General features: G+C 42.9%; 1 protein-coding gene across 21 annotated transcripts in view; it reads left to right on the top strand.

Moving 5' to 3' along the window:
• DTNB (dystrobrevin beta) overlaps positions 1-15,546 on the top strand; it is a 388,582-nt gene that overhangs the window by 27,867 nt on the left and 345,169 nt on the right. For 17 of the 21 annotated variants that reach the window (XR_012157855.2, XR_013635525.1, XR_012157851.2 and 14 more), the window contains one exon: positions 12,583-12,663. Coding sequence is in view for 6 of the 21 variants with exons in the window: in XM_073335462.2 (XP_073191563.1) it covers positions 12,583-12,663 (81 nt within the window). In the remaining 15 variants the exon portion in view is untranslated. Of the gene's footprint in view, positions 1-12,576; positions 12,664-13,137; positions 13,270-15,546 lie in introns of those variants that run through there. The other 4 variants (XR_012157856.2, XR_012157857.2, XR_013635526.1 and 1 more) reach the window with 1 other exon arrangement.

The raw sequence follows: 15,546 nt of genomic DNA, 5'->3' as shown, positions 1-15,546 counted from the left end.
AACTCATGTACGCTTTCCCACCAATTCCAATTATATCACATGTGATACACCAGACACGAATAGACCAAAGGCCAAGGTTATCCTCATAGTCCCGACATGGTCCAGATAAGCGTGGTACCCTTACCTGATGCGCATGGTGATATGCGCCTCTCAAGCTCTCCCTCGTTGTCCGGACCTGCTGTCTCAGAACAATGGTCACACTCTTCACCCAAATCCGGAGAAACTCCATCTACAGTTGTGGCTCCTACATGGTTCCATCATGGCGAACTAACCTGTTCGGAACAAGTTAAACACATATTACTAAATACAGGTCCACACAAAATACTTACCTTCAAAAATGGAAGAGATTCTCCTCCTGGTGTTAAGAAAAACACTTGATGGCCTCCACAGCACCACTACCATTAGTGTTAGAATACCTGCTGGAGCTGAAAGGCTCGGATTTAGCAACGAGCTCAAAGTTCCTCTCACAACTATTACTGCATTCCATCATGAGATTGACGGGAACTTGATCTTTGCACACTCAATTACTAAACACTTCCTCATGGGTCTCCAGAACGTTCACCCAGAAGTTTGCCAACCTACCCCAGCCTGTGATCTCAATCAGGTGTTGAAATGCCACACTGGACTACCATTTGAACCCTTAGTCACCTGTTCCCTGCTGCATTTATCCATGAAAGTGGTATTTCTGGTCACCATTACTTCCGCCAGATGGGTGAGTGAGATCAGGGCGCTCATGGCCGATCCTCCCTACACAATATTCTTCAAAGACAAGGTCCCGCTACACCCAATCCAAAAATTTATACCAAAGGTAACATCATCCTTTCATATGAACCAACCAATCCATTTTCCTATATTCTATCCCAGGCTTCACAAGATTCCAACAGAGACCGTCTTGCACACATTGGACATCAGACAAGCATTAGCATTTTACCTGGAAAGGACCAAACCTTTCCAGGAATCTCCTAGACTTTTCATTTCTACTACCAAGTGTTCGAGAGGCTGTGCAATGTCTACTCAGAGATTGTCTAAATGGATCTCCGCGTTCATTCAACAGTGCTATCGTATTCAGAACACGAATCCTCCTATGCACATCGGAGCGCATTCCACACGACCTGTTTCTACCTCGATAGCGTTCCTTAACAATGTTCTGATATTAGAGATTTGTAGGGTGGCCACTTGGGCCTCTGTCCACACGTTCACTGAGCACTATGCAATCACTCAAGACTCCAGGGCTGACTCCATAGTTGGTCTAACCATACTTACCTATATGACCCAAATGAATCCGAAGTCCCTCCTGCCTTCCCGGGGCACTGTTCTACAGTCACCTGAAGGTGAGCACCCACAGGGATAGCACTCAAAGAAGAGGAGATGGTTACTCACCTTGTGCAGTAACTGAGGTTCTTCGAGATATGTCCCCTAGTGAGTACACCTGTACCCACCTTCTTCCCCCGTACTTTGGAGTTCGCTGCTCGGACTCTGCGGTAGAGAAGGAACTGGAGGGCTCGGGTCATATTCCTGCTAGACGCGGCACCAACTTGCACTACTGTGCACGTGTGACCAGCTTAGACACTGCTACCATAAGTGCCCGGTGCCAGGATGCACCGACACCTCAAGTAGAGCACCCACAGGGACACCCATCAGTAACACCCTCAGTTACCTCACAAAGTAAGTAATCTTCTCTTGTCAAATTAAGCTTGTTTTGTAGCTGAATGCCCTTAGGCTTTGTCCTTGTTTTCCACAAACTGCATTCCGACTGAGATTTGTGCTAAATTAGTGAAGTGCAACTGCATTGGTGGTCCATAGTTTGAAATGTAATCTCCAGTGTAACTGGGATCTCTTCCATCTAGAAGAGGGGAAATTTTCAGTACCTATGGTTAAACCTTCCTCATACTGTTGAGATATAGTTAGAAGTCTTAATGGGATAAAAAACAGGCAGAAATCTACTAAAACTAAAAACCAAAACCCATCATAGCTGTCAAAAGAAACAGTACTCTGGTTCTCCCTCCTCATTACTGCCTGTTTCACATTCAAATTTTGTGGTCTGTCATAAGCTAGACCTTTTCATCTTTTTGTGCAATGCCTAGCACAAGGGGTCTCCAATTCTGCCCAAATATAAATTATTATTATTATTTTATTTTATTATATACTTGCATCTATCACAACTTCTTAAAGGTTTATAATATTGCAAATAAGTAGGTTCTGTTCTCAACTTTTAGGGTTGTCACTTGTATCTAGACATTTCTTAAATAGAAGCAACCTCTGTTTTGGTGGTGGTGGTTTGGCCTTCCTGAGAAGGTGGGCTTTATGTCAAGTACTGAAGACAAACTAGAATCTGTTCTGATCTCCCTTAGCATGGTGAGTTACAACCTAAGACCCAGCACCAAAAATGCTTTTTCTCTAGTTCACAGTAGTCTCATCCTGGTTATTTATATTTACTGTGTCCTGATGAGTGTGGTGTTCTTATAATGTTCTGGATAGTGAAGCAGTTTGAGGCATTTCACTTCGCTCATTAGTCTCATCTTCACTGGGATGACTTTAAAAGTGTCAACTGTTGGAGGTCCTAAATATTAAAAGAGAGGGACCTGCGACAAAACAGTTGTCTTCTTCCAAATGAAGATGAGGTAAATGCAGGTATTTTAAGAAGTCTGTGAATAGAAGTATTTAGTTCAGTTCATTGGCAGATTTAAGTTCTGAGATCACATGAACTGCCAGAACTAGAATTGGATGCTGTATCACTGTAGCTTAGAATCCTACTTCTCTGATGGGAAGTATGAATGTTTGTAGCCTTTGTGATTCACATGCTGTCTTATCTGAAACTTCTCCTGCTTCAGACCTACGTAAGACCTGTCCAGGTCTTCAGCATAATTTATAAATCCTCTCTTTTACCTAATCCATGTTTGGGAGAAGTGTGAGGGCATACGGTTTTTGAAATGTTAAAAGTTGTTGCAGTAGAGATGGGATTAGTGGCCAGAGTACTCAGACTACAGAGTGGCTCACTAGATGTGACCCTTCAAATACACAGTACTATAGCTGGAATCTCAGAGTGTGAGACTATAGGTACTGGAGAAAAGACATTGGGTCCAAGATACCATGGTTCCTGGGTAGACTGCCCTTCTGAAACTGTTTTCCAGTCTACAGAGTTCCCTCCTTCCAAATGGCAGGTCTATGCCTCCACTCCTCTTTGGGGTGGGATATCACAATCCAACTGCTATCTGGGTCTGTGAGTTACACCTCCCCGATTCCAACTATTACCTCCTAGCAGATCCAACTGAGCTTGGACCCTGCCAAAATTCTCTTTTGGGAGCTTGTGGACAGTAACAATATGTAGTGATACAGAAGCAGTTTCTTCAAAACAAAGAGCTGGCCCCTTTAAGGGGAATCTGGACCCATAAGACATACATCCAAAGCAGACTGTGAAGAGCTACAAAGGGGTCTCACAAAATGGGTGACTGGGCAGCAAAATGGCAGATGAAATTCAGTGTTGATAAATGCAAAGTAATGTAGACTGGAAAACATAATCCCAACTATACGTATAAAATGATGGGGTTTGAATTAGCCGTTACCACTCAAGAAAGAGATCTTGGAGTCGTGGTTAGTTCTCCGAAAACATCCACTCAATGTGCAGCGGCAATCAAAAAAGCTAACCGAATGTTGGGAATCATTAAGAAGGGGATAGATAATAAGACCGAAAATATTGTATTGCCTCTATATAAATCCATGGTATGCTGACGTCTTGAATACGGCATGCAGATGTACCTTTGGTATGACCATTCTTATGTGCTTATGTTCCATACTTGTGATGAGCTAATTCAAGGACAGTGAGTCCGTCTAGGCTGTTAACTGAATGATGAGCACCTGGTCAGATAAGACCATAATGCCTCAGTTGCAGGGAGGTGCTCCTGGAGAAGGAAGCTCCATTAAAAGAGAGGAGCTCCAAGCAGCAGCAGGATGACTGCTACCTGTTAGCCTCTCCAAGACTACAGGCCAGGACTGAAATCCCCTCATCCCAAGAAGGAGGGATGGGAAGACACCTGAACTTAAAGGGGAGATGTTTTTAGGAGAAGCTGTTTGAACTAAATAATTTGGACCCCAGGAGAAGGGAATATTATTTAAAGACTCTGGGTTTGTGTGATGTGTACCCCAAATTAAAAAAACAGAGTAAGAGGACCAAAAAAAATGCCACTGTCGTTAAACAACAAAGTAAAAGAAGCATTTCGAGGCGTCCTTTAAAAAGTGGAAGTTAAATCCTAATGAGGAAAATAAAAAGGAGCATAAACTCTGGCAAATGAAGTGTAAAAATATAATTAGGAAGGCCAAAAAAGAATCTGAAGAATAACTAGCCAAAGACTCAAAGTATCAGCAGTTTTTTCCTCCTCTGAAGCAACTGGCATTGGCCACTGTTGGAAGACAGGACACTGGGCTAGATGGACCTTTGGTCTGACCCGGTATGGCTGTTCTTATGTTTTTATTCTTGAAGCCTGAGGGCTGTGTGCCTGTAGAGGCATGCAAAGCCCCAAGGGAGCGTTGTTTGGGGCGGCCACCATTTACAGGACTACTGAGGAATGCAGTACCTGCAGCACTACAGTAGGTCAGCAGGAGGCACTACAGGGCAAACATTCGTAGAGCTTAGACAAGTAGATTTAAAAATAACGAAAACTACTCTTTGCATTCCCCCCAAGCCTCTAAATAGACTTGTCTTAGCCTTGGCCTCCCTGCTCCTTCTGGGCGAGGGCATCGGAGCCTTCCAAAAAGTGAGGGGTCCTCTGAGGCCCTGCTCCCTCTTGGCTCTGACACCCCTCCCATTCCTCCCAAGGGCCTGCTCCCACCCCTCCTCTTCCCCTGAACGCCCTGCCCCTGGCCAAGATGAAAGTTGGAGCAGGGCAGGGGAGCCTGTTGTTCCCCCGACGGCTTGGGGGGGCAAAAGTAGCCCCCTGCCCATGTCCCCACCCCCCTCCAGGTCCTCCACCCAGGGCAGTGGAGGGACCTACGCTCCTGACAGCTGCCCATGCAATACTGTTGGAGTAGTTGCATGTGCCCTATGTGTCCTTGTGCTTGCAGTTGACAGCATAAAGGGTGGGGCTGCTATGACTCCCTCGCGGTTCCTTCTCACGGCCTGTGGTGAGAATCAGAGCTCCCTGTGTCTCTTGGAGATATAGTTTCTTTCTAGCTAGCTATTGTGGTTAAATTCTTATTGTAAATAGTTCATTAGTGTTAGCTTAGCAGTACTTTATCCCTTAGAAGGATCTCTTATTTTAATGCCTTCCTGGAGTTTGCACTGCTGTAAATATGCAGAAGTCTCTAGGCTTTAAACAGCAGGACTCCTGCAGAGATATGTTGCCTTCTAACAATGGGCGTTGAGTTTGTTTGTTTGGGCCACGGACAAATGTTCAATATGTAGGTCCTTATCTTAACTAAGAAATCCAGAGAACTCCTGTTGGAAAGGTGATTCAGGCCTACTCTGACCCTGTTTACTGCTTCTTGATAGAGCTTGAGTACTTCTCTACAAAAAGTGCTCCTTTAGTTGCATCTCAAAAGAGCATTCAAAGCTCATGGTGAAAATGAGATGCTGTTTTGCTTCTCCAGGACCTTCTTCAAAGGTCCGTAAGAGATCACTGGAAAAAGACTGAGTTAGATCTGAGACGGGCTCCTAGTCTTTGCACAAGGACGAACATCACAGATACTTCTGCAGCACTGAATTGAGACCAGAGCACAAGAAATGCTATCCTCCGGTGCTGTCAAGTTTGGTAGTGACACCCGTGGTGCTGTTGAGACTGGTACCTACTTTGTTAGTGATTTTCTGTTCAATATCTGTAGAGGTGCTTCCATCTATTTCGGTGCTTTCCATGCCACAGGTGTTCATTGCAGTCAAGGACCAGCTGTACCCATTGCTCCTGGACTCGTCACTTCTCCAGACCCAGAGAAGCTGGGTCTATTGCTGCAGTGCCAACAATGATGCCAACCTCAGTGCTGGCTCCTGCACTGGTGCTGACCATAGTACTGCTGCATACTTCTCTGGGGGCCTCACACCCTAACTGGGCCTTCTTTGATACCTACTCTAGTACTGCACTTCTGGTCCAGGAGGACTGCTATATTTCTTTGGACTCTGAATCTGGTGAGTAGGGTTCCCCAGACCGATCCCTTCAGATCTTGATGGTCATCTTGGCCAGCTTTTGAGCGACATTCTTCTTGAACGCATGCCTATGACACGAAAGGCACGTGTCTACAGATTTGCCTTTCATGGGGCACCCCAATACAGTACTTTAGTCTCCACAGTATGCGCCCTGCTTATATTCGATCCACTGATGTGTTCATCATCACACAAGGTTAGTATCTGCCACCCATTCCAGACCCAAGCCTCCTTCACCTGTGCCTGTTCCTGTCACAAAAGAAACCCTGCGTCCTCCTGTACTGAGCCAGGTGTCTTGCCTGGATCCATCAGAGAAGGAAGAAATGGAGGATATTTTTGAACCTCCCACTCTCATCTCTTCATCCTCACCAGTTTAAGCAATTGCTCCAGAAATGTCTTCCTCCATTACAGAGGATTACAAGACTTTCCAGGAGCTGATGAGAGCAGCGTCCACCCTGGGAGCCTATTTGCGTAAGTTCCTGGATACTCTCCAGACTGTAGTTCTGAAGTGCTCTTGGATCCAGACAAAATATTCTGGTAAACCCCAGCTTCTCTGCTACCTTAAACAGGGGTTCAAACAGTTTTTTTTATATAGCCGGTGCTGGGTTTCCTGGTTGTGTCTGTGGCCAATGAGGAAACTAAACAATGCCAGGCCAAATCAGTGCCTAAGGACAAAGCTTAAAAAAAAAAAGACTGGACTTTTTTGGAAGAAAGTATTACTCTACAGACAGTCTATAAATGTGACTATCCAATTAACAGGCACTGTTATAAAAATATTTTTTTTATTAATAGGGATTCCCTAGGCAAATTTGAAGAAAAGTTGCTTGAAAAGTACAGATATTAATTCAAGGCCATTGTGGCAGAAGGATGATTGACAGCAAAAACCTCCATGCACGCTGCTGTAGACTCTGCAGATGCAGCTTCCTGGTCTATTGCTAACTGGATTTTTATGCAGCTATCATCGTTGCTCCAGGTCTCAGGGATACTTAAGGAATTGCAGTCAACAATAAAAACCTTGCCTTTTCAGAGTTGTAGCCTGTTTGCAGAAAAACCTGAAGTTGCCATGAAAACTCTGAAACTCCAAGGCTATTCTCTGCCTCATAGGATTTTATACTCCAGTTTCAAAGAAGTGATATTTTAAGTCCTTTACCCTCCTAAGGAAACAGATGCTTTCAGGAGTTGTAGTAACTATGTTTGGGTTCCATTGTATTAAATTAATGGCTTATGTATTATTTTGACTGTGATTGTATGTAACCTCTCTAGGGGGAGGTGAATGCAAATTTCCCACCTCAGTTATGCGAAAACCCAGCCTTTTGCAAAAGCTTATACAAAAACCCAGAAGCTACTCCCTGAGGAGACTACCATTGTCTGCTCATTACCTGTTCCCAGAATCTGAAGATCAAAGGTCCAAGGTCTCTAAGGGAAAGACTGAAGTAGTCATGGTTGGGCTGGTTCTGAGCCAAAGGTGATATGACCTTGTAAGCACAGAAAGACCTTTTGGTGGGATTTGAAGAACTGTCTACTGCCAGACCCCTTGTTGCAGTTCAGGAGTGATCTCTGGAAAGCTTATGAGCATGTGTGTAGGTTATTTTTTTTAATGTTTTCTCTGTAATGCTTTCACCTTAAGAATAAATGTACTTGCTTATAAAGGCTGTGTGCTAACATAACTGCTGGCAATTATCTTGTCCATGGCTTAAGGAGAGAAAGAAAAGTGTGGACGCTGGCCTGTTCCCAACATTGGCAGGGAACTGGGCTGCTGGAAAAAATCTTGGTCAGGAGAGGAAGAGATGTGGGTCCCTTCCCAAGAGAAGTGATAGCTCAGAAGCTGGGAGCCTAGAGTATGAGTGCCCTTTGTGGGCCACAGAGGGGGAATACAGGTGCAATTGCCATGAACTGTGACAGCACGTGGCTTCTTTGGGATTTCCTAGATCCTTCCCCTCCCTTTGGAGATTGCCATCCCTTTTCCTCAGTACGTGGAACTCCATAATGAGAAACAAATTGATTCTGGGTACTGTGGAGATAGATTATGCTCTGGAATTCCAGTCATTGCCTTACCTCCACCAACCTTACTGATCCATATTCAGGGATCCCTCTCATGAGACTGCATTACTTCAAGTGGTATTGTTTCCTCCCATAGAAGAGGTACCGCCCCACCCCCTCTACAACATGGGAAAGCAGTTCTACTCCTAATACTTCCTCATTCCCAAGCAGAGAGGTGATCTGAGGTCTGTCCTGGATTTGAGAAAGTTGAATACCTTCATCGAAAAAATAAAGTTCAGGATTGTCTCCCTGCTTTCTATCATTCCTTCCCTGAAGAATTGTACATTGCCTTCACTTTGCAGGATGCTTATTTCCATGTGACAATTCATCTGAGCTACAGGAAACACCTGAGATTTGTAATGTGAGTCATTTACAACCAGTAGACCCTTACTCCCTTTTGTCCTGTCTTCTGCCCCATTGGTATTTACCAAATGTTAGGTCGGTAGCCGCCACTGCCAAAGACATTCAGGGATCCAGATTTTTCCTTACCTGGAACATTGACTCATCCGCAGTCAATGCAGAGATCAGGCTTAGAACAATATTCTTCAAATCCAGTCATTGTTCGTACAGTTGGGAGTGAAAATAAATGCAGAAAAATTAACATTGATACTAGTTCAAAGGATCGAATTTGTGCGAGCTGTCTTTGATTTCACCACAGCGATGGCATACTTACCTTGAGACCACTTTCTGACTAGATTTCTTCATAAGTTTATGATAAAAGCTGAGCCAATATTGTCAGTTTGCTTCTACCTACATCTTTTGGGATGTATGGCACTGTGATTTACATGACTCAACATGGAAGACTTTACCTCAGTTGCTGCTACTAATCAGGCATCAGCTGTGCATATTGATCCATGTACCTGCATGAGTGCTCTTCTCCCTTGATTGGTGGATGAACCTGGATAAGCTCTCCAATCTTCTTTTCTGCTCCAGCACCAACGATGACCTTCATAATGGATTCCTTGATTAAGGGGTGGGATGTTCATGCAGGTGAGATACAAACTGAGGCTCTCTGGAAGCCACAAGAAGCTTCCCTCTGCATAAACATTTTGGAATTGAGCCATACTTTGGGCATGCAAGACATTCCTTCTTTCTATCAAAGGTTTCACATTGCAGGTATTAACAGATAACACAATTGCTGTTTTACCTGAACAAGCGGGGTGGAGCCAGATCAGTTCAGTGTGACAGTAATTGATCTGGAATTTCTGCATCTGCAACATCATCACATCGAGGATGTCTCACCTACCAGGTGTGAGGAACACTCTAGCAGATTGCCTGAGCAGAAACTTAACTCACTGTCACAAGTAGCCTCTCAAAAAGGTAAATGATATGTTTCATGGGTGGGGATTCACCATCCATGGGCCTTTTCATGATGAGCCTAAACAAGAAATGCATGCGGTTCTGTTGAGTCTAAGTCCAGGTTTGCTTACAGATGCATTTCTCCTGGACAGAGGTATTTCCATATGTTTTTCCTCCAGTTTCATTAATTTCCAAAGTTTTACAGGAACTGAGGCAAGACCATAACACAATTATCCTGATGTTGCTTCATCCAAACTGGGGCTTCTGGGACACTGATTTCCAGGGACCCTCCATTCAACCCCCAGGAATGCTTCTTTTGATTAAGGATCTGCAGTCTCAAGATCGGAGCAGAGTTCTGCATTGCGACCCACACACTACACCTCCTGCGGTGGATTTTCATTGGTTAAACTGTTTGGAAAGATTGTGCTATCAGCAAGTCCAGAATATCCTGATCTGCAGATGACAAAAATCTATGAGATCGACCTACCTCACTAAATCGAAAAGTTTCTGTGCCTGGGCTGTGACCTATCAGCTCTCTTCTACTCAGGCTTAAGTTTATGATGTTTTCAAATAGGATGGACTAAGAGTCCTGAGTTTTTGAGTTCCATTAGCCTCCATATCAGTTATCCACCCACTGATACAGGATACCTTGGTTTTTTCACATTCCATGGTAGTCATGTTTCTCAAAGAGTTTATCAGAGTTTATCCACTTATTTGGGATCCAGTTCCGCATTGGATCTCAATGTTCTCCTCTTGTGGCTTATCGGCCCCCCTTTTGAGCCAATGGCTTCCTGTTCTCTCTTCCACCTATTGGCGAAAATAGTGATTCTTTGATGGTGATAATATCTGCCTGGAGAGTTTGAGTTGCAGGCTCTTATGGCGGATCCACCTGACATGATTCTCCACAAGTCTCTTTGAGGCTGCATTCAAAGTGTGTTGAAAATCATTTTGGATTTTCACTAAAACCAATCTATCAGCTTGCCAATTTTTCCTCCTGAAACAACATTCACACAGTGATGAGGAGAGGCTTCATTCTCTGGATGTTTGTAGAGCTCTGTCCTTTTATATCAGTAGTATGAGACAATTTGGAGCATGACTTATGCAAAAGAATGAAAGGGAAGGCAGCTCTGCTCAACGAATCTCAGTGGATTTCATTTTGTATAAGGACCTGTTATGATTTATCTAACAACTCCCGTGATAGTAAAATGCCCATTTTACCAGGTTTCAAGCTACTTACGCTACTTTCTCAGTAAAGTGCCCATTTTGGATGTTTGCAAAGCTGCTTACATGGTCATCAGTACATACCTTTTTGAGACACTGCACTGTTACTCAGGTATCCCAGGTTGGTTGTAGACTTCAGTGAATCAGTTTTATAGTCTTTGTTCCAGTAGACTCCACCACCTGAAATAAGAACTGCTAGTATATAACACTTTTTTTCCTCCTTCAAATGATTCATAGAATCATAGAATATCAGGGTTGGAAGGGACCTCAGGAGGTCATCTAGTCCAACCCCCTGCTCAAAGCAGGACCAATCCCCAATTAAATCATCCCAGCCAGAGCTTTGTCAAGCCTGACCTTAAAAACTTCTAAGGAAGTTCCACCACCTCCCTAGATAACGCATTCCAGTGCTTCACCACCCTCCTAGTGAAGAAGTTTTTCCTAATATCCAACCTAAACCCACTGCAACTTGATTGTGCATATCTGTACAGTAACTGTTCTTGAAAATGTGTTGTGCACGTATATATTCCACAGCCTCCCTCATACTCCACTGCTTGAGTTGTGACCAAGCTTCTGGTATGAAGGGGCTGAGGTAGTCCCACCCTTTAAGCTCTCCATTTCAAACATGACAGGCGCAGGGCATGTGCACTGCTCCAACAGTGCTGCTACCAAAAATTTCTGGCAGAACCAGAATTTTCTGAAGGAGGGGTCCCAGAGTTCTCTCTCTGTTACTCTGCTCCTAGTGCTGCATACTCTGATCCCTTCCCAACCCCCTCTATCCGCACACCCAGCCTTGAGCTCTCTGACGGTTGTCCCCTATGCCCAGTCCTGAGCTATCTCATGCTGCCTTTGCACCCAGATCCACACTCTCCCTCTGCACATCCAGCCCTGTATTCTTTTCCCCAACATTGCCCCACACCCAGCTCCAAGCTGTCCTCCTGCACCCGTCCCTGCAATCTCCCCATCCCACAGCCAGCCCATGGCTTTTATCCAGAAAGGTGGTCAGGATGGAGAGCTCCACCAGGAGCCAGGCAGTTCTGGGAGATCCAGACTCCATCCTCCTGTCTCCACTTCCCCAGTAGGCACCAAAATCCTGGATCCAATTCTCCCACCCTCCTGGAGACTGGGGGTTGGGGTGCCTGGTGCCCATGGGAGTCAGAAGGACCGCAAATGCAAGAATGGGCGATAAGGCACACAGGGTTGCAATGCCACTTTGAGTTGGCCTGGCCACCTCTCCATTATGCCAGTGGGGAAGGGGCTCTGCTGTTATGACACCTACCTGCGGTAAGGGGCCAATGTACAGGGGGAGACTGGGTCCCCTGTCCTTCTCCTCCTCATTGCACCCGTGCTGACTCAAGTGTACTGGGTGCACATACACCGACAGTGGAATGTATATATGGACAATCCGTCTGGAAGAACAGTTGCTATACAGGTACCAAGTAACCATTTTTTCCAATTGTGCCAGCTTCAGAGACAAAACAAACTAATTAATTTAAAAAATATATATCTATTGCCTCGTATTGTAAAGTCAAATTACTTTAATCTCAAAACTTTCAAAAGTGGCATGAACAAGTAAGTGTTTGTGGCAGTAGAAAGTCTCTACTATTAGTCACTTAGGCTTACTTTCATAATATACATATGAATTTGCCAGTTGGAAATAATACAGCTATCCCAAATTTGCATCAGTTTATAATGTGTTTTTTCTTACATTTCTTAAGCATCGCACGTACTAAATTTTTATACCTTGAGGAGTTCACAGTTGAAAAATGACAAAGGTTTAGATTTGATTAACTAGTGCCAGGCAATCATGTACTAGAGGGAAATATTTTACCATGTGAACTGAATGTTAAAGAAAAAAGGTTGAAAAGTAAATAGGGTTTTTTCATTTTGATTTATAGGGGCTCAGAATTTTGATGTTATCAGACTTTCAACATATCGGACTGCCTGCAAGCTGAGATTTGTGCAGAAAAGATGTAATCGTAAGTCATAACACTTTACACTTCCATAAGCAGCTTGATTACTACATATGTACTTGATTTGGGCATATACTATACACGTAAGTTTAAAGAGTAACGATTATATCTTGGCAATTGAGGAAACTGTAGTTTAAAACCGATTTTACTTTATTTTAGAAATTAAAAACAGCGATGGAATTATTCATAAAAGATAAGTGAAATTTTAAAAATTAAGGCATGTGCAGTATTTATCTGCAGTTCTTGAAATCTTAGGTAAAATATTAGCTGATTATATAATTCACTTAAGAATATTTACCATACAGTATGATCTAAGAAGTAAAGTTTTGTAGTATTTTAGTCAGTGTTTTCTCAGACAGTTCATAGCTCATTAATATAAAGATTAATCCATAGGGTAATGTATGATGATACTTTTTACATTAATTCTTCAAACTATGTTATTTGCATTATATTTCTAATCTATTGTGTTGATCACTACAGAACACAAAGCAGAGTAGATTTATGGACTTACGCACAAATCCTCCCTTTCCTTGGATGACCCTGGATAAGTGGAGCTGGTGTAATTCAGTTGTGGGGAAAGACGGAGCATGACTTTGGGGAACTGTGCAGAAGGTGTGCAATATTGTGTGCTGAGTTGAATGGGGGATGGTGCACCTGCCATAAGTGCTACTGCAACAGTAGCCAAAGGGATTGTCTGTGTGATTTGGGAGAAGATTCTTTTCTCTCTTCATTCCTTTGGAGAACCCCTTAATCAGGCTGTGTACTGAGGACAATAATTGTCCCTTAAATTATAGAGGTGAGTGAAAAATACTTCCCCTGGGTCAACACAAGATACTGTTTGCTGAATTTTTTTCAAAGCCCTTTATTTTTGGCTTCTACTTGTATAGTTTTTATAACCTATCTTGTTAAAAAGCTTGTGTTTTCAGCTCTCTCTCATAGTTAGTAGAGGATAGCTGTGCTGAAGTGGAGGCTTAAACTGTCCAATGTGGTCTCTTTTGCTATGGTTCCATTCCTGATGGCTCAAGGATAAAGTTATGGAAGTTTCCAGATCAGGGTTTCTAATATGGTAGCTAAATATTTCTAAAAAGAAAAAAGTGAAGCTGGGTCTCAGCTTCCCGTTAGTAAATAACGATAAAGAAAAATTTGTATTTAACTAGGAGGCAAGCCAGTGGTGAATATAAAGCTTGTTCTTATAGAGATACTGTTTTCAGATTTGCTTTTATACCATTTTAGAAGCATGATGTATATTCCATTCTTGCAAGTGTGAGGAGGAAAGGCTGAAAATCCTCTAGTTCTGCCTAATTTATTTTGGGGTTGCACACAAAAAATATTGACAGAAAAATACCCATTTACAAGCATAAATTCTGAAAAATGTAAACCAGTATTTGTTTCAGTCCAACCAAAATAGAGCGTGACTTATCTTGGGAAGCAGACAATGGATGATAGGAGAAAAAAAAAGGAAAGGTCAACAGTCATGTGGGATTACATCATTGACAGGGTCAAAAGAACCAAAGGCATGGATTGACAGCCTTACTTAACAATATACAATTAAGTGTCTTTAACTTGGCCTGATCAGTGACTCAACACAGAAATCAGACTGTCATGTGGAAGATGCAAATTCAAGAGTCATTTTGAGCTTTTCACATTGTGGTAAGAGGCTCTAAGAACATCAAAATATGCAACGCCATTTTGTTTTAAGAATTTCTCATGTGACTTATTTAAGGTTGAGCTAAAAAGGGAAATAAGTATTAAGCAATAAATGACACATTTGGAGTATAAAGAAGGCTGAAACTTCTTTTTGGAAGTCTTATTTTTGTTTTTTACATTAGAAATTCAGGTTTTGTCTACCTTGGAATGCTGACAAATTGAAAAACTATTAAGATTATGACAGAGCAAATACCAAGGAAGTAAAAATCTTGTGAAACTAGTGCCTGGTCTAAACTGAAAGTTGCACCAGTATAACTAAATATACGATATTGCACCAATTTAGGTAAGGCAGTGCAATTTCATCTGTGCATGTTACTTTAAATTGATGTACGACTTGACTAAAACGCAATATACACTCAACTATATTAGTCTGGTCAAAACATTATAACCATCCTATTGTGGAAACAATTACATCAGTATAAAGGTGCTCTATACTGGTATAAAAGTTGTAAAATTCCTGTACAATAGGGGTTGTACCAGTACAGTTATTATGATTACTAAATACAGCACTCCCTAATTGAAATAGTTATACTGGTACAAAATCTGTGTAGACTAGGCTCTAGTGTCCACACATGTGATTGGAGTACAACGTCCTCCACAACTGTGCCAAAGCAGAAGGAACATGTACTTCAGGAAATTTCACAGAAGCTGGATCAGGTGGACATTGAGCTGACTCCAGCCCATTCCAGGAGGGCATCAAGCGCTTCAGGCTCCTGTACAGGAGGGCAAAAGACTAGAACTGTCATAAGAACATAGGAAAGGCCATAGTGGTCAGACCAATGGTCCATTTAGCCCTATGTTCTATCTTCCGATAGTGGCCACTGCCAGATGCTTCAGAGAATGAACAGAAGAGGGCAATGTATCAAATGATCCATCCACTGTCGTCCAGTCCCAGCTTCTGTCAGCTGGAGGTTTAGGGATACCTGGAGTATGGGATTGCGTCCCTGGCCATCTTGACTAATAGCCATCAATGGACCTATCTTCCATGAACTCATCTAATTCTTTTTTGAATGGGGCTATACTTTTGGCCTTCACAACATCCTCTGGCAACGAGTTCCACAGCTGGACTGCACTGTGTGAAGAAGTACTTCCTTACATTTGTTTAAAACCTGCTGTCTGTTAATTTCATTTGGTGACCCCTGGTTTGTGTGTTATTTGAAGGAGTTAAAGAAGACTTCTGTA

The sequence above is a fragment of the Lepidochelys kempii genome, chromosome 3, assembly GCF_965140285.1.
Source record: "Lepidochelys kempii isolate rLepKem1 chromosome 3, rLepKem1.hap1, whole genome shotgun sequence".
NCBI lineage: Eukaryota > Metazoa > Chordata > Testudines > Cheloniidae > Lepidochelys > Lepidochelys kempii.
This window is presented reverse-complemented; position numbering and strand designations above follow the sequence as displayed.